Source organism: Rhinatrema bivittatum, chromosome 2 (assembly GCF_901001135.1).
Source record: "Rhinatrema bivittatum chromosome 2, aRhiBiv1.1, whole genome shotgun sequence".
In the NCBI taxonomy this organism is placed as follows: domain Eukaryota; kingdom Metazoa; phylum Chordata; class Amphibia; order Gymnophiona; family Rhinatrematidae; genus Rhinatrema; species Rhinatrema bivittatum.
Genome location: NC_042616.1, coordinates 55,680,822 through 55,707,095, shown reverse-complemented (window position 1 = coordinate 55,707,095; position 26,274 = coordinate 55,680,822). Strand labels below are relative to the sequence as shown.

Here is a 26,274-nt window from a genome sequence, read left to right as displayed (position 1 = left end):
AGTCTACAATACGGCACTGCCTTCAATTCTATGACATCCAAATTTCCTGAGGCGTTTCATGAAGGACTTTTGAAAATCCAAATATATTATATCAAATCAGCTCACCTTTATCCACAAGCTTTACATTTTCAAAAAAAAAAAAAAAAAAAAAAATCTAGTAAATTGGTAAGTCAAAACTTTCCTTTGCAAAAAAAGTGCCGTCTTTCCCCCCTTAAACCATGTTACCTATGTTGTCAGCAATTTTGTTTTTTTGTTTTTTTTTTTTTTGCAGATGAAATTTTTTTTTTTAAATTTTATATTTTATTGAGAAACCAACAGATACAATAAATGAAGACTTTGAACAATAGTATGAGAACAACAATAAGCTCTGCAAAAGGTTGACAGAAAAATATAGCGTTCCCATATACAAAAGGACTCTGTAAAGAAATCCTCCTTCCAAACTACATAATTTGACACCCTATTTATTTTATTTATTTTTAGATTTTTATATACCGGTGTTCCTGTATTAAAATACAGATCACATCGGTTTACATTGAAACATAAAAATTACGCCAAGAGGCGGTACATATAACAAGGTTATAGAACTTGGAAAACATGGAAAACAGGTTCGAAAAATAACATTGAGAAAATTGTATAGTCTCTTTGAGAAACCAAATCATAAAATAAGGCGTAATTGTCTAAGATAAATGTGATCTGCAGAAGGGATTGCGATGGTGAGAAAAACTTGATAGCTGGAGGTAAAAAATAATCAAAGTTCTGGAAAAGCTTGGCTAAAGAGCCAGGTTTTAATTTTCTTTTTGAAGGAAGCGAAGCAGATCTCAAGACGGATGTCTGGCGGGAGCATGTTCCATTGGACGGGTCCTGCTAAAGAGATGGTACGTTTCTGATGTAAGGATATTGTTGAAGGAACAAAGAGTGTGCCTTTATAAGCTCCTCTGATAGGTCTAGATGAAGAGTGAAAACGAAGTTGGGTACTTAAGTGGAGTGGGGATATGTTGTAAATAGATTTATGAATTGCTGTGTATACTTTATAGAGAATCCTTTGCTTAATAGGCAGCCAGTGGAGGAGTTTTAGTATGGGGGTTATATGGTCTCTTTTATTTGTATTGGTAAGGATTCTAGCTGCAGAGTTTTGAATCATCTGGAGGGGTTTGATGGATGAGGTAGGGAGACCAAAAAGGAGCGAGTTGCAATAATCGATTTTTGTTAGAATAATTTTTTGTTAGAATAACAAAATTTTATTTTTGTTATTAAAATATATAAAATTTTATAAAATTTTATATATTTTATATATTTATATATTTTATAAAATTTTATAAAATTATATAAAATATATAAAATATAAAAAATCTATTAAAAAATAGATTTTTGTTAGAATAACCCTAGTCAACAACGAACCAACCCATGGATACTTGGCAGTATAAGGTCCATAGGGTGTATCGTATAACATTAACCTAGAGGTTCCCCAACTTTTTGTTTTTTTTGTTTCCCCCCCCCCCCCCCTTTCCCCCTCCCCATCCCCTTTCATACCAGCTCTTAATGGAATTGGCAATCAGTCAAAATTAAAGTTACTGCCAACCACCCAAACTGGTAATTATTCCTCTCAAACAGATTAACCATTGTTATACCAGACAGGTGCACTAAATATCATCCCTACCCCCCCTCCCTCCCCCAGAATTACACATCCATGCATTCCAAGCTTAGATGAAAACTCAACATATCATATCCACATGAGACAAGAGTCCTCCAGTGCGTCCCTAGACTTTAACTAGACACAGGCATTAAGAATCCTGCTTCTGGCAGCATGAGGGAGAGATTGAATGTATGGATCCCAAACACTTAAAAATTGCTTGCGCCGGGTTGGAGACAGTCGAGTGGACATCTGCTCCATATGCATCATCGTATAAAAAAGATTCCTCCAGACCCAAAAAGAAGGGGATTCAGTACTACGCCAACTCATAAGGATCACTCGCTTTCCAACCACACTGGCCTTCTGCAGGAGCATCTGGGTGCCAGGATCTCGTATTCTCAACGGGGGTATGCATCCAAACAGAATCCACAATGGCGCAACTGGTATTGAAAGCTGTAGAATGGTAGCTAAATATTGTGCAATCCTAGTCCAAAAAGATTGGACCATAGGGCAAGCCCAAAAAGCATGGGCCAAGGTGCCTCTCTCCTTGTGACATCGCAGGCACGAGCCCGAACTTGCAATATGTTGCGTCTTCGCCATCTGGGGTGAAGTATATGCCCGTCCCAAAAATTTGTATTGCAGTTCTCTATAATACATATTATACTAGATCCTGGCAATCCAACCATAACAAGTGCGTAATACTGAGGAGGTGATCACAAATTCCCCATCAGCATTCCATCTATCCGCCAAGATAGAATATATCTCTACACTTTGCAATCTGTGCAGGGTTTTATAATAACATGATAAGGATGGTGCTTTATGTCTTGAAAGGGCCAACAATGATTCCAATTTCTGAAATGTTGAGATTTGCTTAAATGCCAAGGGAATGGCCTTAACATAATGCATAATTTGTAAATAGGGGAATACAGTAATCAACTTCCTCCCATAACATTCCTGCACTTCAGAAAGGGACATCAAATTCCCCTGTTCCATAAGTAAATGCCCCAGGTATTCAATACCCGCCTCTTTCCACTCCTGAAACACCTGTGAGGTAAGTCCCTGGGGAAAAGTCAGCGTTACCACCCACCGACAGCAAGTAAGCACTGACCCTGGGTACCTGAAGAGTTTTGGTCAGGCTAACCCAAGCTTGTCTGATCGGCTGTACTACTTTAGATTGAGTTAACATGGGGGATATTTTTGTCGGCTCCATCTGAAGGACACAGCTAACATTAACTGGAAAGAGAAGAGCACTTTCAGCCATAAAAGTGGTGTGGGAGGATGTGCCCAGCAAGCAATCTCTTATAATGCGCATGTTACACGCCACGGCATACAACGCTAAATTCTGAACTCCCAATCCCCCTGCCCCCCCACCTTTGCTGCAACCATACCAAGGGGATCCTCGCCTTCCCCCCCCCCCCCCCCCCGGCCACAAAAACCTCCGCAGGGAGCTATCCAATTGAGACGCATCGCCCCCGCCGTAAATGGAGAGGCAAAGTTTGAAATAAATACAACCACTTGGGTAGAATAACCATCTTAAATAAATTTACCCTACCACATAGCGATAAAGGAAGATTTTGCCAAGTAGTAAGAGTATCTTGAGTGTACCTTAGTAAACTTGGTACATTGATTCTATAGACCAAAGAAGGGTCCACCGGCACCCGCACCCCCAAATAGCGAAAAGAGTCCGTAGCCCACTGTAGTGGGAAGCAATTTTGTTTTTAAGAATAATGTCTACCATTTTGCCTAGCACAGACAGATATCTAGCTTACCGGTCCTATAGTTTCCCAGATCATCCCTGGAGCCCTTTTAAAAAGGTGGCATCACACTGGCTACCCTCCAGTCTTCTGGTACCATGGCTGTTTTAAATCATTGTTTCTGGTGATTTGCAACCTGATCTGAAATTTCATATTTGAATTCCTTCAAAACTCTGGGATAAATAACATCCAGTCTCAGTGATTTGTTATTTAATCTGTCAATGTGATTTATTACATTCTCTAGTTTCACAGTGATTTCATTTAGTTGCTCAGAGGCATCGCCATCAAAAAATGTTTCTGGTTTGAGTATGATTCAGATCTTTCTACTAAAAATCGGAGACAAAGAATTCACTTCGTTTTTCTGCTATATCCTAGCCCTCTCCGAACACCCCCTTTAACACTCTGACAATCTAGCAGCCCAACTGAGTCCCTCACAGGCTTTTTATTTCAAAACTAGCCGTTAAGCCCGTAACAACGGGCTCGGTCCATTTCCTTCCCACTCCCTCCCCCTCACTCTCTCCCTCTTCCCCCCCCCCCCCTCGCCTCCCTCGCACTTCCCCCCCTCCCTCCCGCTCCACTTCCCCCCCTCCCTCCCCCTCCACTTCCCCCCCTCCCCTCCCTCACCTTCCCCTCCCTCCCTCTCCTCTTCCCCTCCCTCCCTCTCCCCTTCCCTTCCCCCCCTCTCACCTTCCCCTCCCCCCCTCTCTCTCACCTTCCCCTCCCCCCCTCTCTCTCACCTTCCCCCTCTCTCCTCCCTCCTCCCTCTCCTCAGTCACTCCCCCTCTCTCAATCCCCTCCCCTTTAAGATCCACAACTGGCAGACAGAAGATCTCTGGGCGCCGCTACTGCTCCTCCCGCTCCTGCTCTTCGTCGCTGCCGCCGCTACTGCTCCTCCCACTCCTGCTCTTCATCGCTGCCGCCGCTACTGCTCCTCCCACTCCTGCTTCTCGCCGCCCCCACTGCCGCCGCTCCTGCGGCCCCAGCGCCATTTTTTTTTTTCGGGCACGCTCGGCTCTGACCGACATGCTTGCCCACACATGTGCGGTAGAGCTGCTCTCTACCGCGCATTTGCGGGCCGGTCAGAGCCTATTTATAAGGTAGATTACTTGAACAAGGGTTTACTACTTATTTCTACCACTACGACAAGCATCTTTTCAAATTCTCTGTTAGCCTGCTTAATTACCTTTTTACATCTAAATTGCCAGTGCTTATGCTCATCCCTATTTTCCTCATTTGAGTCTGCTTTCTTTTAGCTATAATTGCCTCTTTTACCTCACTATTAAACTATGCCAGCAGCAGTTTGCTTTTCCTTCAACCTTTCTGAATGCTTGGAATACATGTTGTCTGTGCTTAGAGGATGGTTAATTTTAAACAAGGACCACGCCTCCTGCAAGTTTTCAACCTTGTGAATTTACTTGTTTCAGTTTTTTTCCGAACAAATTTCCTCATTTTATCATAGTTTCCCTTTTTATAGTTAAATGCTACTGCAGCAGTTTTCCTTGGTATTCATCCTTCAGCGATTATGTCAAATTTTATTTACATTCAGGCCGATGAAATATTGGCACATGTTAAATGGGCACTCACAATTGAGCACCCACTCCCTTAACACACGCCGATCCACCACTCCCGGATGCCAGATTTAATATTTAAATTGGGTGCTGCAGTAAAAAAGGAGGCGCTAGGGGGAATTGTGCACCTCTAAAGACTCCTTGGCAGCAGGCGCCCAGGAGAGGTGGTGGTCAGATTAGGAAAATGGATGCTCAAATGAATGCTCAATTTTATGAGCGTCTGCTTTCCTAACCTGTGCACAGGTCATGGGTTAGGAAAACGAATGCTCATTAATTAAGCGTCCCTTTTCTTAACCTGACCACGGCACACTTTTTAAAATTCTACTTCGGCTCCTGCAACTTAATATTGCTTTTCTGTAACTTTTTTGGGCTCCTCAAGAATTAGAGCCTGCTTTGGGCAGGTGTTAATTTTTGCGAGTAAAAATGTGCGCTTCAGGTGCTTTTTTTTTTTTTTTTTTTTTTGTGGGGGGGGGGGGGGGAATAATAGTCTCATCAACATGAATTTACATGTGATGAGCGATATTACCTACATGCACGATTGGACACACGTTTTGGATGCTTATCCAAAATGTCCGCCCAATCGTGAGTTGAGCAGCGGCCTGATTATCATTACTGTTGCCAAACAGATCTATCACGATGTCTGTGGATCATTAGCGTTTCTGGCAATAAGGTGAAATCCACACACCAAAGTGTTAAAGAGAACTCAGAGTTGATTTATTAGATGAGATATAATGTGGACAAGTACAAGGTGATGCATATAGGGAAAAATAACCCAGGCTGGAGTTACACGATGTTAGGTTCCATAGTAGGCGTTACCACCCAGAAAAAAGTTCTGGACATCATAGTTAGTATTACATTGAAACTGTCTGCTCAGTGTGCTGTGGTGCTCAAAAAAGCAAACAGAATATTAGGAATTATTAGGAAGGGATTAGCAAATAAAATGGAGGATGTCATGCTCCATGGCGAGGCCAAACCTTGAATGCTGTGTTCAATTCTGGTCGCCACATCTCAAAAAATGATATAGTTGCACTGGAGAAAATACAGAGAAGGGAAACCAAAATCATAAAGAGCATGGAATAGCTCCCCTATGAGGATGTTGTCGCCACACACTGCTTTAAAGCATGATTTTCAGTATCTAGCCCTCCACCAAGAACTGCTCCCTCAGATTTCTGCACCCTGAAATGCACCAGTTCACACTGAATCTTAATCAGTACACAAAATACAAACCAGTACACAAAATACAAACCTTTGTAAATATAAAATAGTAACTTAACTACCCGCCAGTTAAGAGTTACATTACATTTTGTAGTTGTTGAAAAAATAAAACAGAAAAAATAACTAGCAAGAACAGTTCAAACTAGTCTGCATTTCATAACTACCATGTGGAAGAGACCCAAGCACTATCAACCTGTTATGCTCAGGTACAAGCAAAAGCACTGACATGCACACAATATATGGCTTAACTCTGTGCCAATTGGCTGCAGTAATATCCTGACAAGAAAAAGCATCCATTTGCACGCTATTCAGGTACCACTGTCGTTTTAAGAATTACCAATAAAAGGAGGAAAAAATAAAATATTGAAAATCCTTTGTGCTCCATATATCAGGAAGATACCAAAAATACTATATATTTATCATAATGTTGACAAAATGGAGCAGTCAATGTTTTCACTACTGCTTTCAACCAAATCCTACCCAACCACTTTTTTTCACTACGGGGTAATATGATGTTTTTCAATATTTTGCCAGATATGCTCAAGTAACTCAAATATAAGTTGCCAGTGTCTTCAGCGATTTTTTTTTTAACAATGTTTATCTGACTTAAAAAAATCAAGAGAAACATCTATGAATTATAGAAGATTGCAACACTTAATATAACCTATACCTTCACTTGTACTATTTTCCAAATATGTATTACTCTTTTGGCATGCCCACACGTGTAATAACTAGCGCCTGTCCCCAAAATCCTAGCAGGTGTCCATGTATTCCGGGTTTATTAGCGCAATTTAATTGAGGTAATTTAAGTTCTAGATAATTCAAATGTGACCTCCTTAATAGCAGCAGCAGCTATAGAAATTATTAAATGCTTCTTACTCTTCCGCGTCCAGCCACCTACCCAAATCCTGTAATCATTTATCTCAGGGATGTATTATGGCCTGTATCAAGTCTTTAACCAAATCAAATACAAGTAATTAAATTCACTGCTCTTTCCCATTCTTCATATTGGGGACTTGCCCAAACATCTTATTTTGGGAGAGGTAAGCATAATTAACATAAGGTAGAAGACTGGGATCTAAATCCAAGCCTGTCCTGCGCCGCTGAATATTTATTAGAAATATTGCGGATGAATAAATCGAAGAATTTGGACATACCTTTTCTCTGTAACTGCGCTATGAACTGAGGATTGCTAAATGGGTGTAATCTTTTTAATATCAATATGCAGGGAAATACAGTTAGCAATGCTCGCAATTTGTTTTTAAGTCATTTTCCATATTTATTTTTCTTTAATGTTGGGGGGGTTTAGCTCACACTTTTTCACTGGTAGCTCAAGGTGGGTTACATCCAGGTACTGTAGGTATCCCCCCCCCCCCCCCCCTTTCCTGAGAGCGCTGACAATCTAAGGACCCTATCTACCAAGCATTTTTCCCCATAGATACAGGATGGGAGAAAAATCTTTAGAAAATAGGCCCTGAAGTTTGTACCTGAGGCAATGAAGGGTGAAATGACGTCCAAGATCACAAGGAGTGTCAGCAGGATTTGAACACTGGCTTCCTGACCCTCAGCCTGCTGCTGCTTCTCATGTTTTTACCATTTATTTTATTGTTGTCTTATCTGTTTTATTTGTACCTCGCCTAGTACCTTTGGATAGAGAGCGTAATAAATCATTTTAAATAAATAAAATGAACACCAGACTATTCCTTCACTATACTGTTTGAGCACATGGATGCAGTGACATTCTTTGTATTGGGTGCATCAAGAGCTTACGCAAAATTTTGACATTGGAGTAAACTCTTCAGATCACACTAATGGAACACAAGTGGCAACTTATTCTCGCACAAGAATCCTGCTGTCCAGTAAAAAAAATTAAATCTGGAAAATTCATACCTCCCTTCTATATAGTTTATATGCCAAACAGCGTCGCCTCCCCTACCACATATTGTAGTAGAATGCCAGGGCCATAATCAAACTATGGAACCACGTTCATTTTGGTTATGGCCATCCTACCCCACCATGAGCCAAAATTATTCAACTTGCTAAAGTAGTAAGTAATTGATACAAATATGAAAGGTAAATGAGTACAATGGAAAGCTTCTGTTTAAGCTGTAATATTAAGACCTAAATTACTGGATAACAACTGTGCCCACTTCACAAGGAGACCCCCCTCCATTTCACATCTCCTAGAGTTTTCCAAATCTTGCCTTAAAATCAGATTACACCCCAAAATAATCTGGTCAATTTTCTTAGTGGAAAAGCGTAAACAGTGGAGTGCCTCAGGGATCTGTACTTGGACCGGTGCTATTCAATATGTATATAAATGATCTGGAAAGGAATACGACGAGTGAGGTTATCAAATCTGCGGACGATACAAAATTATTCAGAGTAGTTAAATCACAAGAGGATTGTGATACATTTCAGGAGGATCTTGCAAGACTGGAAGATTGGGCATCCAAATGGCAGATGAAATTTAATGTGGACAAGTGCAAGGTGTTGCAAATAGGGAAAAATAACCCTGGCTGTAGTTTCACGATGTTAGGTTCCATATTAGGAGCTACCACCCAGGAAAAAGATCTAGGCATCATAGTGGATAATACTTTGAAATCGTCAGCTCAGTTTGCTGCAGCAGTCAAACAAGCAAACAATGTTAGGATTTATTAGGAAGGGAATGGTTAATAAAACGGAAAATGTCATAATGCCTCTATATCGCTCCATGGTGAGATCGCACCTTGAATTCTGTGTACAATTCTGGTCGCCGCATCTCAAAAAAGATATAGTTGCGATGGAGAAGGTACAGAGAAGGTCAACCAAAATAATAAAGGGGATGGAACAGCTCCCCTATGAGGAAAGGCTGAAGAGATTAGGGCTGTTCAGCTTGGAGAAGAGATGGCTGAGGGGGGATATGATAGAGGTCTTTAAGATCATGAGAGGTCTTGAATGAGTAGATGTGAATCGGTTATTTACACTTTGGAATAATAGAAGGACTAGGGGGCATTCCATGAAGTTAGCAAGTAGCACATTTAAGACTAATCGGAGAAAATTCTTTTTCACTCAACGCACAATTAAGCTCTGGAATTTGTTGCCAGAGGATGTGGTTAGTGCAGTTAGTGTAGCTGGGTTCAAAAAAGGATTGGATAAAATCTTAGAGAAGTCCATTAACTGCTATTAATCAAGTTTACTTAGGGAATAGCCACTGCTATTAATTGCATCAGTAACATGGGCTCCTCTTAGTGTCTGGGTAATTGCCAGGTTCTTGTGGCCTGATTTGGCCTCTGTTGGAAACTGGATGCTGGGCTTGATGGACCCTTGGTTTGACCCAGAATGGCAATTTCTTATGTTCTTACGAGCATGGGCATAATCCAGGGGACTGAGAAAAAAAGATAGACACAATGCCATCGGTACAGAATACCAATTTACACATCTCCTGCTCCGCTGCTTTTATGAAAGGATCTGTGTTAGGGTTTTGAGTGGATACTTGGGTACTGTGGCAGATGACCACGCCCACGGGGAAGAGCCCCGTGGGGATCCACAGTAATGGACTAGACTCAGGACGCACAAACACTGAATTGTCTTTTATTAAACAGCAGATGTAAGCCACCAGAGGTGGCAGAGATGAGCAGGTTCTGAAGTAGCAGTCCAGGGACCCTCGGCAGAGGGACCCTTCTCACCAAGTTGGTATAGGGAGGTTCCGGTGTAGGGTTCCCAGCACGGCAGAGCTGTAGATGAGATACACTGAGAATTAGATTACTCACTAGATGGTAGCTGTGATGTAGAAGGTTTCCACCAGGCAGAAGTAGATGGATCCAGGCACCGAAGCAGGGAGAGCAGGCTCTCGAGGAGAGAGTACCTGATCCCAGTAAGGTACCTGAAGAGGAGCGGGTTCCCAGGTTAGTAGTTACCCCGAAGGGCAGAGAGAGCGCTTCCAGTGGCAGCATGGAAGCGCAGAGCAGTGTAAACCGGACGAGTCCAATCTGTAATCCAGTCCTTTCTAACTCGCAGGCCGGATACAGTACAGTGCGCACCGGTGGAGCGCACTGTTAACCCATGTTTGGACGCACGTTTGACGCGCTAGCTTTACCCCTTATTCAGTAAGGGGTAATAGCGCGTCAAAAACGCGTATCCAACCCCCCAAAACTAATAGCACCCGCAACATGCAAATACATGTCGATGGCCCTATTACGGTAGTTATTCCCACGCGATTCAGTAAGTAAAATGTGCAGCCAAGCCGCACATTTTACTTTAAGAAATTAGCGCCTACCCAAAGGTAGGCGTTAATTTCTGCAGGCACGGGGAAAGTGCACAGAAAAGCAGTAAAAACTGCTTTTCTGTGCTCCCTCCAACTTAATATCATGGCGATATTAAGTCTGAGGTCCCAAAAGTTAAAAATAATCAAAAATAAAAAAAAAATAAAAATTTTTTTTTAAAAATCGGCCCGCGGCTTGAAAACCGGATGCTCAATTTTGCCGGCGTCCAGTTTCCGAACCCGTGGCTGTCAGCGGGTTTGAGAACGGACGCCAGCAAAATTAGCGTCGGCTGTCAAACTTGCTGACAGCTGCCTCTCCTGTCCAAAAAGAGGCGCTAGGGACGCGCTAGTGTCCCTAGCACCTCTTTTTACCGTGGGCCCTAATTTGAATAATTTTTTTCTGAATCGTGCACAGGAGAGTGGTCTGTGCGCTCACCCGCTCTCCCACGATTTTTACTGTATCGGCCTGTCGATTAGCTAGCAAGTAAGGGCAGGCTAAATACCTGAATGTTGTGACATCACTCAAGGGGGACGCCCCCGAGGTTCGTGCCACAGCTAGAATAAAGATGTGGGTAGGGCGCACGTGTGCACCCTAGTAGGCCCTTGGGAAGAACATGGTGGGAGGCAACGCCATAGCCATTCTGGGGACGCCAGAGAGGGCGGCTTGCAGACGCGGCGGTAGCCATTTTCCGAAGGTAAGCGGGAGGAGCCGAGAACAAAGTGAGGCATAGGGGGCGAAGCCGTCCGAGACCGACGGACACAACAATCTGTTCTGATCATCTCAACAAGGGGGGGCTCAATATTCAAAGGGCATTCAGTACTATTTAGCCGGAGAAGTGGGAGTGATGGGACTAAGCAGCAGTTGCTAAATATGCCCCTACGTTCAGCAGCCGCCACTTAGCTATATAAGTCCCTTACAGGGCTAAAAGTTTCACACAAAAAGTAGGCGAGCCATGTGCAAACTGGGGGCAGAGTAAGTTAGCAGATTCATTTATCTGGCTAACTACCGATATTTGGAGTTAGCCACATAAGTAATGCATGCAAGTTCTGACTGCCCATAGAGCAGATCTAAACTTAGCCAGGTACACTTATCCGGCTAAGGGCATATATATATGCGTATATTCATCATGTTACTGAATATATATCATAAGTTAGCTGGATAAGCTCTGCCCTCCTCTACCGCCTAGTGTCTGAATTGTGTTTCAAATCACACCATAGTACAGCGTCCTGCACGGTTCAAAGCACGAGTCGAGCTCCAAGCTTCAGAAAAAGACAAAGCCCAGTGCACTGCTGCTTTCCTCCTCCTTCTGCCATCTCAATCAGTGGTAGGGGGGAGCGAGTAACTCAGGAGGATATAAGAGCGGATTGGCTGGCAGCATGTGTGAGACAGCAACAGGGTGGGGGAAGAAAAAGGACTGTGGGTATGTGAGAAGGCACAAAGAAGGCCCTTGGAAATGTCACATACTTCTATAGTATTCCTTTTCAATCACAATGAATATGCATGAGAGAAAATGTGCATGTTATGGAGGTAGTGCATGCAAATTTTCTCTCATGCATATTCATTGTGGATATCCTGAAAACCCGCCTGGCTGGGGGGGGTCCCCAAGGCAGGGTTGGGAACCATCGCTTTAAACTGTGGGTGTAGTCAAACACAAAACTTTTCTCGTGGCCGCACATAGCTTTTAAAACCCCCTTCCCCCACGCAGGAAGAATGGCGGAGCCATGGTGGAGCTCATCCTACCATGGCCTGAAGGATGAGGCTGGCAAGGGTTATTGTGGAGCTCATCCCACCATGGCCCAAAGAGACCCCCAAAACTCCAGATGCTCCTCCTCCTTTCTGCCTGCATGGCCCCAGAAGAAAAATGTTGCCAGAGATGCACAGGCAGGAAGGAGGAGCAGAGTCAGCCTGTGTGCACAAGAGGAACAGCATCTGTGGCAGGGCTGCCACGGATCCCATTTCATGGCGGCCTGAGCAGTCCCAGTAACAGGGACACCGCAGATCCCATCTTGCGGCACCTGAGTAAGTCAGTGCCACCATGGAGTCCACCCCGCAGCGATCTGCAAAGAGGAGGCCCAGAGACGAGAGGGATGCTGAGGCCCTGTATTGTGCACGTGTGAGAGCGTGTGTGTGTGAGAGTCAGACAGCATGTGAGAGTGAAAGCCCATGTGTGAGGGACAGCATCTGAGAGTCGGGGCAGTTCTATCATGAGGCAGGGTGAACCTCAGGTTTGAGGCGGCAAAAAGTACCCCTCAAATCTCTCAATCCACGGCCACCTCACCCTGCCTTTAGTCCCATCAATGCACAGTTCTGCCAACAAGCCCACAGGGTTCCCAATCCCTGTGGGCAGGAAAAAAGAAAAGTCAACAGCACAGGGACAGATTGGCCTATTGTGGCTTTGAGCCAGTTGAGGGGTTCCCATGGTCTGGGTTGGTCGCTGCGGCCCCGTGCCTGTGGAGCCGCTACAACTAGCACCAAATGCTGCAGTATCTTTTATCACAGAGTGAGAACCTCCTTAAGGCTCTCCACTCACTCTGCCTTCTGGTGTTTTTTTTTGTTTTGTTTTTTTTAAATGGGCATGGCAATGGTGGTTGCAGCAGTGGCTCCATGCACCTGCTCAGGAACATCTTTACCGCCATCGCTGCCTTCTTGGCTCGTCCCCTCACATGATTCTGCCGGAGGTCCACGGGAAGCGAGTGAGCAGGCTTCTCACCACCAGCTCAACTCCAGCCCTGCTCTCAGCCACTGGGCCGTGGCAAAAAGTAACTGAAGAAGAAACAAACCTAGCATCAGGGCCTTCCAATCCACCCCTTCCACACCAAAGATGGAAACCAAGCAGCAACCGGCAGCCCACCCAGAGATCAGACCCTAATCTTAGGATCCTGCCTGGGCCCCCCTGACCACCAATATAAATAAAAACTTTTTTTTTTTTTTTAAACATTTATTCAGAGGGGAGAAAGTGAGAGAGGGAAAAGACCTGAATCAGTGAATGTGTATTTTTGAGCAACAGTGAGCATGTGTGCGAGTTATTTATTTTTATATACAGATGATCCTGTATACAATACATATCGCACCGGTTTACTTGGAACTAACACCTCAGCGGTGGAATACATTGAAACAGTTTGACAAGAAAAACTTTTGGGAGACATTCATAAACACGCTTAACTGTAACAAGGAGTCAGTGAATACATGTGAGAACGCACGAGTCAGTGAGCAGGTGTATGAGCATTCCAGTGCATGAGTGTCAGTGAACAAGTGAGAGTCAGTATGTGTGTGTGTGAGATGGTGAGAGAAAGCATAAGAGAGAGTATATGTGTAAGCTGGTGAGCATGTATGAGCATGAGAGCATTGTGTGAGCAAGTCAGTGAGTCAGCATGTGCGAGTGTCAGGGGCTATTTGTAAATGAGTATATGAGTGTGTGTGTGTATAAGATTGAGCATGAGTGTTATAGAGTGTCTGTATATGAAAGAGAGAGAGAAAAAAAAAGTTTGTGCATGTCACCTCTGACTAATCCATAATAATTTGAGGGAGTCTTGAATCTAAAGTTCCTAGGTATGAAGAGCAAGAGAATTTTTTTTTAATCCTTTATTGTTTTTAATTATTGGATGGTATTTCATACGTCTGCTTTTTTAAAATATCTTATAAGTATTAGGGAAATTTGTAAAATGTTTTGAATTTTTGAATATTGGATGCTCTGTTCATCAGCTTATTTTGAAATATTTTTTAATAATATGGTTTTAGTATTTATATTTTGTGTTTTTGTTGTTTGATGTTTTATAAGAAATGGTGATGTTTGTTTTTCCATTGTTGTACTGCTTGTCTGGCTTGTTGCAGTTTCCTGTTCAGTTTTGTCTGCATGTTTCTATTTATACTTTATGACTTTCCTATTCTATATTTGGTGAGGTTGTCTGTGTTCGGCAAGTGTGACTGAGGTGACGTATTCTGCTACTGTGTAGTTTCTGTTAGGGATCTATGTAATAAATGATCTGGAAAGGGGAATGACAAGTGAGGTGATCAAATTTGCAGATGACAATTTTTCAGAGTAGTTAAATCACATGTGGATTGTGATAAACTGCAGGAGGACCTTGCGAAACTGGAAGATTGGGCATCCAAACTGCAGATGAAATTTAATGTGGACAAGTGCAAGGTGATGCATATAGGAAAAAATAACCCATGCTGTAGTTACACAATGTTAGGTTTCATGTTAGCAGTTACCACTAGAAAAAACGATTTAGGCGTCATAGTGAACAATAAATTGAAACTGTTGGCTCGCTATGCTATGGAGATCAAAAAAGCAAACAATGCTAGGAATTATGGGAAGAGAATGATGAATAAAAACGGAGAATGTCATAATGCCTCTGTATCGCTCCATGGTGTTACCATTCCTTGAGTATTGTGTTCAATTCTGGTCGCTGCAACTCAAAAAAAAGATATACTCACACTGCAAAAGGTACAGAGAAGTGCGACCAAATTGATAAAGGGGATGGATTGGCTCCCCTGAGGAAAGGCTACAGAGGTTAGGGCTGTTCAGCTTGGAGAAGAAATGGCTCAAAGGGGATATGATGGAAGTCAACAAAATCACAAGACGACTAGAATGGGTAAATGTGAATTGGTTTACTCTTTCAGATAATACAAGGTCTAGGGGGCACTCCATGAAGTTAGCAAGTAGAACATCTAAAACAAATCAGGGAAAAATCTTTCACTGAACACAAACAAGAATTCATTGTGTTAGTATATGCAAGTATGTGAGAAAGTTTGTGTAGATGCTGCCAACAATATTCCCCTCTAAGGACTGGGTTACTATGAGCATAAAATTGATAGGCTTTTAGCATCAAAGAAAGTAGTGCTCACAGGGTAATGAAACTAAACATTTTTGCCCACGAGCAAAACGTTTTGCAAACAGAAACCCAATCCTTAGAGGGAATGTTGTCTGTGACAAACCAGTGATTACCTCATTGTGTTTAGGGGAAGCACAGGACTGGAAAAGCAGGGCAACAGACCAGGAAATGAACTAATAGCTCCACGGGCAAGCTTATACAGCACCTAGCAACACTAACCAATGTTAATCATCTCTTTCCCTTTCATAGTTACAATTCAAGAAACTCGCTCCCAAATATCTGAAAAATCTAAAATCATATCCTCACACACTCAACAAAAGTTTTATTTTTCAGTTTGACAAGACCTTATTCAGAACTTAGCATTTGATAGCATATTGTGGCTTTTGCTTTGTCCCCCAAGAAAACATTTTTGGCTCTGAAAACTGTGGAGCATGTTGTGTTAATGAGTGGAAAAAAATCCTCATTTCAATGCATGCAAGTTGACACACTGACACAGCAAAATGTGAAAAATGTTCACGGAGTGCAGACTTTCTATAGCAACTTTGTGTGCTACAGCTTTACTACAAATCTGCAATAACTGGGGAAGATCTATCTAGGTATAAGCCTCCTTGATATTCTGAGAAAATAATCAAACTTCCCAATTTTAAAGGATAGAATGGTGCTTAGGAAATCTAATCATGAATTTCTTTTTCTTAGGAACCATATAGCATCTGAAATAAAATCCCCTGCAGTGCGACAGATTTCACTGCATGACCATTTAAGAGGAAGAGATTCCCAACCTCAGTAGGTCCCTCTTTACCATGTGGATTTGAAGGATTAACAAAAGGCACAATCCATAGCCAATCCTTGACAATCCAGAGGCTCTAGCTAGCTGATGTTTCTCCCTCCTACAGAACATTAACAAGAAAGAGATCTAGGTGTCATAGTGGATAACACATTGAAATCGTCGGTGCAGTGTGCTGCGGCAGTCAAAAAAGCAAACAGAACGTTGGGAATTATTAGAAAAGGAATGGTGAATAAAACGGAAAATGTCATAATGCCTCTGTATCGCTCCATGGTGAGACCGCACCTTGAATACTGTGTACAATTCTGGTCGCCGCATCTCAAAAAAGATATAATTACGATGGAGAAGGTACAGAGAAGGGCTACCAAAATGATAAGGGGAATGGAACAACTCCCCTATGAGGAAAGACTAAAGAGGTTAGGACTTTTCAGCTTGGAGAAGAGACGACTGAGAGGGGATATGATAGAGGTGTTTAAAATCATGAGAGGTCTAGAACGGGTAGATGTGAATCGGTTATTTACTCTTTCGGATAGTAGAAAGACTAGGGGGCACTCCATGAAGTTAGCATGGGGCACATTTAAAACTAATCGGAGAAAGTTCTTTTTTACTCAACGCACAATTAAACTCTGGAATTTGTTGCCAGAGGATGTGGTTAGTGCAGTTAGTATAGCTGTGTTTAAAAAAGGATTGGATAAGTTCTTGGAGGAGAAGTCCATTACCTACTATTAAGTTCACTTAGAGAATAGCCACTGCCATTAGCAATGGTTACATGGAATAGACTTAGTTTTTGGGTACTTGCCAGGTTCTTATGGCCTGGATTGGCCACTGTTGGAAACAGGATGCTGGGCTTGAATGACCCTTGGTCTGACCCAGTATGGCATTTTCTTATGTTCTTAAGACTATCTGCTCTGGATCCAATCAAAAATCCTATCTTGGCCTTGACCAGATGTTATAAAGGCCTGAGCAGTTAGTGCCATAAAATAAAATGTGACAAACTGCAGCAAAAAAAAAAGCTACAAATGACCGAGCACTAGTTCGGTAAGATGTCTTCCTCTGACAGATCAAAGAAAATTTAGCCAGCACACAAAAGCTCTCTGAGAAAGCACAAGTAGAATTTTCAGATTCTGCACATGACCCATGAGTGAAAAATCACTGTACTGTTTAAAGTCTACCTACCTTTATCTTAAGAATATAAGAGATGCCATGCTGGGTCAAACCAAAGTCCAACATCTTGTTTCCAACATTAGCCCATCTGGATCACAAGTATTCGGCAGATCCCAAAAACGTAGCTCTCTCTCATTACTCACCTAGGAATAGCAATGGTGGCTAATAATGTTCTATTGTCTTTTCCTCCAATAACTAGTGCAAACCTCTATTAAACCCCGCTATTGGGCCGATACAGTACATTAGCCTGCATTTGGACGCACGTTTTGGACGCGCTTTACCCCTTATTCAGTAAGGGGTAATAGCGCGTCCAACCCCCCGAACCTAATAGCGCCCGCAATATGCAATGCATGTTGATTGCCCTATTGGGAATTCCCGCGCGATTCAGTAAGCAAAATGTGCAGCCAAACCACACATTTTGCTTTCAGAAACTAGCGCCTACCCAAAGTAGGCGCTAATTTCTGCCGTCACCGGGAAAGTGCACAGAAAAGCAGTAAAAACTGCTTTTCTGTGCACCCTCCGACTTAATATCATGTCGATATTAAATCGGAGGTCCCGAAAGTTTAAAAAAGTAAAAAAAAAACCAAAAAACTAAAATGGGCCCGCAGCTGTCGGGTCGAAAACCGGATTCTCAATTTTGCTAGCGTCCGGTTTCAGAGCCCGTGGCTGTCAGCGGGCTCGAGAACAGATGCCGGCAAAATTGGGCGTCGGCTGTCAAACCCGCTGACAGCCGCCGCTTCCGTCAAAAAAGAGGTGCTAGGGACGTGCTAGTGTCCCTAGAGCCTCTTTTTTTTTACCGCCGGGCCTAATTTAAATAAATTAAGATACTGTATCGCATGCACGTTCGCCTGCTCTCCCGCGTTTTTACTGTATCGCCTGTATGTTAATAATCTTGACCACATCTTCTGCCAACAGATTTCCACACGGCTTGACTGTGCTTTGAACAAAAAAGTCTTTCTATAATTTGTTTAAATCTGCAGATTTGTTATTTTCATGACACATCCCCCCTGTTTTAGTATTTCAAAAGGGTAAATAACGGTCCTTTATTATCTGTTGAATCAACCCAGAAGAAGGCACAACGTTCAAAACCTCATTCCTCCATACCTCCAGGGAAGGAACAAAAATCCCTGGATTTTTTGGCAGGCGTGTCTTCCATGGCTCTATGCTCATATCTCGCATAGCCTCTAAAAGATCAATCTCTGTGTTTGTGTGTCCTAAGCTGAGCCTGGCCTGTGGCCCCTCATGGGACTTTCCCCCCCCCCCCTCCCCGTGGGCATGGTCAGCTGCTACAGTGTCCAAGGGTCCACCCAAACCTCACTAATTATAACACCATCCTGCTTGTCCTGTGAGAATATGCTATTCTCAGTTACAGTCTCCATTCCTTTTCAGAGCATTCCTAACATTCTATTTGCTTTTCTGAACTGAGGATTTCAATGCATTATCCTAGGACTCCAATGTTCTTTTCCTGGATGGTGACTCCTAATTATGGAGCCCGGCATTGTGTACCCACAGTCAGCATTATATTTCTTTATGTGCATCATTCCACATGAATTTCATCTGCTATTCAGCTGCCCGGTCTTCCCAGTCTCGCAAGGTCCTTCCTGCAGCTCCTCACAATCCGCTGCTGTTTACACAATTTTTAATTATTTTTGTGTCAACTGCAGATTTGATTGCATTACTCGTTGTTCCCCTTTTCCAGAACATGTACAAAATATGTTGAACATCACAGGTCTTGCAGCACAGATCCCTGTGGTACTCCACTAGTCACTTTTCTCCATTTGAAAAGATGACTATTTAGTCCTACCCCCCCCCCCCGTTTTCGGTCTTTTCACCAGTTACCAATCCAAAAAAGATCACTGCCTCCTATCTCATGAGTTTTTAATTTCCTGAGAAGTCTCTCCTGAGTAATTTTGTCAAATACCTTCTTGAAAATCCAAATACTCCTTGTATCACCTCGCTCACCTTTATCTACATAGGGCTTCACAAACGTTTGGGCCAAAGTGACCTCATTTTAGCACTTGAAAATTCACACGAGTCCAAATTTCCAAAACAAATTGGAGTATGTATTGGGGGGGGGGGAGGGAGGGTTGGGGGCGGTGATTATCAATCCCCCCCCCCCAAGCCTGAGCTGATCCCCTCTCTCAATCTCCCCATCTCTGGCTGATCCTCTCAGTCTCCCTCCCCTACAGTATAGCTCTTTGCCCTCCCTGCCATCTTAAATCCCCCAACCCAACCTCTTTCATCTCTTGGTAATTTCCTCTCTCAGCCTCCAAACTACTCCAGTTGACTCCCTCTTTCAACCTCCTCCCCTCCAGATGATCCTTCCATCCAAGCCTATCTCCTTTCACAATCCCAGGTGATCCTCTACCATCTTTCTTGCTCACTTCACCAGTCACCTCCTCCCCTCCAGTCAATGCCTCTCAAACTCCTCCTCTCTAGCTGATCCCTTCTTACATCTCTCAGCAACTCTCACCACAAAGAACCTTTCACAAGTGACCAGCTGATCCTCTTCATCCCTCACACTCATTTCCTATTCCTTCTTGCTCACTGCCTCAGCCTCATCTCATTCTTTCCAGCCCTTCTCTCATTTGTCTAGCTGATCCCCTCACCTCCCTGCAACTCTTACATCTCCCAGTTGATCATCTGTCATCCCCCCCACCCACTACAGTTAATCCCCTCTCCACCCCTATAGCCAAACTCTCTCCAGCTGATTCCACTTTCCTGTAACCTATCCCTCCCGTCACACATCCCCTCTAACTATTCCCCTGGTAAGGGTCAATAGCCTGGGTTGACTGTGGATGACAACTGACAGGAAGAGAGGAGGTTGATAAGGGAAACATTTTTCTCTTAGATAGGTTCAGTAGTGGGTAAGAGGAGAGCAACAGTGGCAATATGCACCAGCCTATGAACACACAGTCCATCTCGCCCAAACCCCTCATCTCTTGGAGAGCCCCAAGCATAATAGCGATCTGCAAGCAGTAGCAGCATTAGTAGTGGAAGTCCGCGCAAGGCTTATGAACCACTGCAAACTCTCGTGCCCTGAAGTGGTCCTGATTCTTCCTCTCGGAGGACTTCCTGTTACCATAGAAACCCAAATGATCGTGAGACCGCTGTGGGGCCTGTGAGTGTGCACTGGTTCACAGGCCCCACTTTGACTTGCACTACTGTTATTGCTATCCTGGTACCTGAAGAGCACTACTGTGTGAGGCACTTGTAATCCCAACTGGTGGTTTTGTGACCTCATTTGGGGGTTACAGTTCAGTTTGGGAAGCCCTGAACTACATGTTTATTTACATCGTCAAATAATAAATCTGTAAGGCTAAACTTCTTGCTGATACCATGTTGACTCTTTCCCATTAAGCCACACTGATCTATTTATCAACATAAATATACAAGTCAATAAGAAAAGCTAGAGTGTAAAGTCACACATAACCTTGCTCAGAAACACAACTGGCATACTGTCTTCATTACTTTGACAAGTCTGATAATCAGAATAAACAGAAAACCAGATCAGATCTAGCAGAAACAAAATAAAATTCTACATTATGCATATTTTGCTGTCCACAACTGATGCAGAAATATGGATTATACCCAAAATCAAACATTTTTCCCAAAATCTTTTCATTATAGCAGGGACAGGATTTCCTTCAGCTAATCCAAAATAAATTGTGGCATCTTTTTTCTGTAATGGATACCCAAAATTACTGGCATGGGCTGACATGCTATTCTGTCAAATTATTAAAATAATCCATTATCAAAATTTCACTTTATTAGAGTCATGTGCTTCCGGTGCCAGCCTTTGGGTAGGGTGCGCTGGGTGTCATCTCAGGTGCCAGGAGCCGAGGGGCACTCTGGGTGCTGCTGACTTTGTCTGCCATGTTGAAGAGCCGGCAGAGAGCTATTTTTGACCCAGTGCGCCATTTACCCTAAAGCTGACCTTGTGTGCTTACGCACAGATACATAAAAAGCTCTTTTTTTGGTTGACTAAATTCTGTGCCATCAGAATACACCATTAAAGAGGACAAGACCAAATAATTAATTTGTAATGGAAAATGCACACCATAGTCCATAAGACCTGCACTCTTTACAGATGGCTATGTAGTGTCTTCAACCACATTGCCTTTTTGATCAAAAAGCTGCAGAATATAATCTGTAGACAATGGCTAAGAGCTCTGGAATGTGATGAAATATTATGACTATAAATGGCCTTCTTCACTGTATGCCTTTCAATTTTTCAGCTGATTGCCCATAGTTCCTTCTTAAAAACCTCATTATGTAAAGCCCAGGCTGTGACCCAAAATAAAAAAAAAAAAAAGACAACTAACCGGTTACTTAGTCCATTGATTTGTCGGGCTGGTGTGCAGGATTTTAGGGGTACTGGAGACTCAGACACGGGGTTACTGGAGCGACTTTGACACATAAGGTTTCCTAAAGACTGCATAAGGTGAGAACACTGTAAAAAAAGAGAGAAAAAAAACCCTTAATGCTGAAAGGTTTCTATAGTATTGAAATATTAAACAAAAAGAAAATAAATCAATAGTTCCCTTACTATAAATCTTCATCATCAGACCTCTTATGGGTACTAAGTAATTTTAATTTCATAGACACAGCAACTTTGGGAAATACTTAAGATTCTTCTCTAAGCTGCAGGCAATTTCTCCAAAAGGTTATATAGGATAGTTTCTTGACAAAGGTGTATAAAACTATCATAGCCCAAAACTTAACAGTTCCTTTGGAAAATAATAAACCTCTTTTTATTATCACCGACTCATATCAATATATCTGTCCTTTCCGTGTTTGTGTTTTTATCTATAGCTATTACTGTATATTTTCCTAACAGGTAGCAAGATACCAAATTCTTTTCCATAATAGACAAATTATTTTTTAAAACCCTCAAATATGATAAAGTCTAAGAGTGGAAACGAAGCATGAAGCAAGCAAAAGGAACAATACACCTTGTATTGCTAAAATGTGTCTGCATGTATTTCTGGGTTGAGGATTCAGAATCTTTAAGTACGCTTTCCTTTCCGAGACCTCAGGTGAAAAAGTACAAACTTAGATTGTAAGCCCTCTGGAGATAGGGAAATATCTAAAGTACCTGAATGTAATCTACTTTGAAGCGCTGAAAAATCTGCGAAAAGCAGAATATAAATCTAAATAAGTAAATAAAAATAAATAAATAAAAGAAATCTAGGACTGTATAAGTATGCTAGTATACCAACTTCAAGGATGGCATTATTAAAGGGCTTGGAAAGCATTCTAGGAAAACTGTGGCTTGATCCAATGGCAAAGCTGGCATTGAATTTAAGATTTCTTAATCACTTACCAAAAAGATTTCAACTAAGATTAGTTTAATTCTCTTTTCCTTTTAGGATGCACAGCCATTGTAAATCTATTTAATATTTATGTTTATTATTCAACCTATCCCTTTTACAAACAAATACATTTATGTATTTGTTTGTAAAAGGGATATGCATATGCTTGAGAATAATTGAACATAATCCAATTTAATTCCTGTTCAGAGTTACAAAAACTCCAGGTCATAAGGGAAAGGCTGAATCAAACTTTTTTATTTTTTTATCATATTATATTTGTGGACACACTATATTGTCTTAAATCTGAACTACATGCTCCTCTATGCAATAGGCCAAAACCAAGACTGGCTCAGATTGTCCTTATGACCTGGATTCACCCAATGACCTTAGTTCCACCTCTTGTGTTATAAAATACAGAACTACACCAATCTACTACTAGAAATTCAAAGTGTTCTATAATCAGGTGACTGAAGCATGCACTATGAAGTGCTCTGTGGGATCGAAAGAATAAGATTTATGTTGCTAGAAGGCAAGGCTTGAGTAAAATATTAAACAATCCATTGCCAGTTGCGGTCTATGCAAGAAACACATTAAGCAACCTACTAAAACACAGGCTGAAGAACAAGTTTTACAAATGAATTTCTGATGTTATATACAGTTTAGCAAATTTGCTTATCGTAAACTGTTTTCTTTAGATTGCAAGATTAGCCATGATGTGTGGGTGACATTTGGCAGCAAAGAATGGACCTCTCTCTCTCTTGGCTAGTACAGCTTTTGCTCTACTGAGCATGAGTGGGAATTCCTGCTTGGTCATTGCCTCGAAAGCCCGCTCAGTCGATTTGAGAGTTAATTCTAGTTAGGTAGCGGACTCTCCAGAGAGGCGGGCAAATATTTAGTATGGTTAATTCATACTATCGACGGAAACCACCATTTATGGTATGCCAACTTGCTTTTTTCCCGTCGATAAGCAGGCTGAATTAGCCATTTCATGTGGGAAAGTCCCAAGCTGAGAGCTGCAGTGAGATGTTACTGAATAAGTAATCCAGATTCAACTGTAGAGAGAATAGACTACTGATTGAACAGGCTACACAAAACTGTCCGAATTTACTGTCACTCTTCAAGAGATTGTCCAGATAGCAATAAGACACAAAGGTGTGTACTGACAACCATGTTGCAGCTTTGCAGATGACTTCAAGCTGTATGGCTCACTGATAAGCCACTGATGCAGCCATGGCTCTGTTAACTTGATGAGCCTTGATATGTTTAATTTGTAGGCCTTCTAGCCTATAACTGGGCGATGTAGTCCGCTAGCCATTCCTATGCCTAGTCTGTTAGGATCATAAAAGATGAATAACTGCAAAGCCTGATAATGAGGCTGAGTTCTTTTGTATTAAGCCAAGGCTCATTTACAGTATAAAGTATAAAGGACGTTATTGCCCTCATGTACATGTAGCCTTGGGAAGAACATAAGTAGCACAATAGCTTGATTAATATGGAAAGCTAACACAACCTTTGATAGAAACTTTGGGTGGGTACAGGGCACGACTCTATAGTGGAAGAATTATCTTCAGCAGGCTCTACAGTGGAAGAACTATCTTCAGCAGGCCCACATCAGCTTCCCCCAGATCTTAGACTAGAACCCAGTCATCAAGAATTCAAAAAAAGACTGAAGACTTTTCTCTTCCAACAAGCTTTCCCAGACGCTTAATCTTACTGTGACTGACAGACTTCCTAATTACTGACATACTTACTGTGACTGACAGACTTCCTAATTACCAGGTATCCCTTAACCATGGACGCAGTATCAAGTAATATTTTTAAGAATCTGCAACTGGACAATTATCTTTGAGCTCAAAAATTCACTTTATTTCATATATATATTAGGCACTGCTTATATTTATATTTATTGCTACGTTAAATAGTTATACTTCTTATATAAAATATTATATTTCTTTATTTATTACCAGTTAAACTATTATTACTTTATTTAGCACTATGTTAAATTGTCAACCAGTTATACTGTTCCATATGTTATACGGTTCCATGTAAAGCTCCGCTCTTTGTTGAGCAGTTCTTCGTTGTATGTAAACCGGAGTGATTTGTAGTCCCTACAAGAACTTCGGTATATAAAAATTAAAAATAAATAAATAAATAAATATAAAGTTTGATAACGAACTAAAGCCTGAAGTTTACTGGCTCTTCTGGCTGAAGTTACTGCTACAATAATTATTATTTCCCCATGTTAGAAACTTGAGAAGCTGATTCCAAAGGTTCAAACAGTGGTTTCATCAGTTGTGCTAGAACTACATTCAGGTCCCATGGAACAGGAGGTTTTATAACTGATAATTTAATATGCCACAAGCCTTTTATGAATTTGGATACTAATGGATGACTGGAGATAGCCGCTTACCATGTTTAGTCTGAGGGTAAGCCTATGGCATGGAGATGTACTCTTACTGATGAGGTGGCAAGACCTGAATTAGAAAAAGAACAAATACTTTAGTAATTCTTTGGGTTTGCAAGTAAATGCATCCAAGCTGTTCTCTTGACATGTGGAAAACCTTTTCCATTTAAAAAAATGGTAAGCTCTTCTAGTTGTTTTCTGGGAGATACTATTATGTCTTCAACCTCTTTGGGTAAGGGCAATATATATATATTTTTTAATTATTGAATGTTCAACATCTAAGTCATCAAGTTGAGGGAGAGAAGGTTTGGAGGAAACAGGCATGGATTTTATCCGAGAGGTATAGGAGAATGGTGAAGAGCTGAACTAGATATGTGAACCAGACTTGCCTGGGCCATTCTGGAGCTATGAGGATCAGACTGTCCCAGTCTGAGCACTTTTTGCATCATTCTGGCTATGAATGGAATTGGTGGAGACACGTACATGAAATCTGCATTCCAGTCTAGCAGAAAAGTGTTTATTCTGAGTTTGCTGGGAAAAATAGAGCAAAAATCTTTTCTAGTTTTCTGTTTTGCTCTGGTGCAAACAGGTTGATTGCTGGAAATCCTCAGACTGACCAGTCTTGTCAACTGTTGACTGCTGAAGAAATCACTCATGCAGTCAAAAAAACTCACTGAGGCGATCTGCCAACATGTTCAACATCCTTGGAAGATAGGTTGCTTGCAGGACAGCTTGATGTTTTCATGCCCATTTCCATATCTATCATTTCTGGGAAGAGAGCTCATGACCCTGTGCCCCCTTGCTTGTTTCATGCACAATATGAATGAGAATTCTCTCTGGAGGAGGCATATTAAAAAGTTAATAGAGCTTACCTGATTGTTCTCAACTCAAGGAGACTGATCTGAAATAGTCATTTCGAGAGAAAATGTTCCTTGCATTCAAAAAAACCTGTGTGGCTCCCTGCAACCCTTTGTGGAGGCATCAGTTGCCGTAACTTGGTGAGGAGGAAGACAGAGTGGTACTCCTTCCTGAAATATGAAAGGGTCTAGATATTTCATTTCTGCTGAGATTTCCATCTTGGTTGTTAAGGGCTGAGTTAGCTGGTTCTATTGGAAACAAAGGCCCCACTACAAAAAACTTATGTGAAGGTAGGTTAATGACACTATGTGATTGCTGCCGCTATGTAGCCAAGAATAACTAGCACTTTCCTGGATGGGGACAGATTTGTGATCAGCAGGACGTAGACTAGAGACCTGAAAGTGTGTGCCTGATCCGACAGAAAAAAAGCTCTCTCCTGTAGAAAATCTATCCACACACCAAAGAATTTTATTTTCTGGGAGGGACTTTGAGATGATTTCTAA

The 26,274-nt window shown here is 41.9% G+C and overlaps 1 protein-coding gene across 4 annotated transcripts in view; it reads right to left on the bottom strand.

Annotated features, from left to right (window-relative positions):
• LOC115083980 (KAT8 regulatory NSL complex subunit 1-like) overlaps window positions 1-26,274 on the bottom strand; it is a 354,418-nt gene that overhangs the window by 135,032 nt on the left and 193,112 nt on the right. For all 4 annotated transcript variants that reach the window (XM_029588184.1, XM_029588186.1, XM_029588185.1 and 1 more), the window contains exon 4: window positions 21,520-21,647. In XM_029588184.1, coding sequence (XP_029444044.1) covers window positions 21,520-21,647 — 128 coding nt within the window. The remainder of the gene's footprint in view (window positions 1-21,519; window positions 21,648-26,274) is intronic.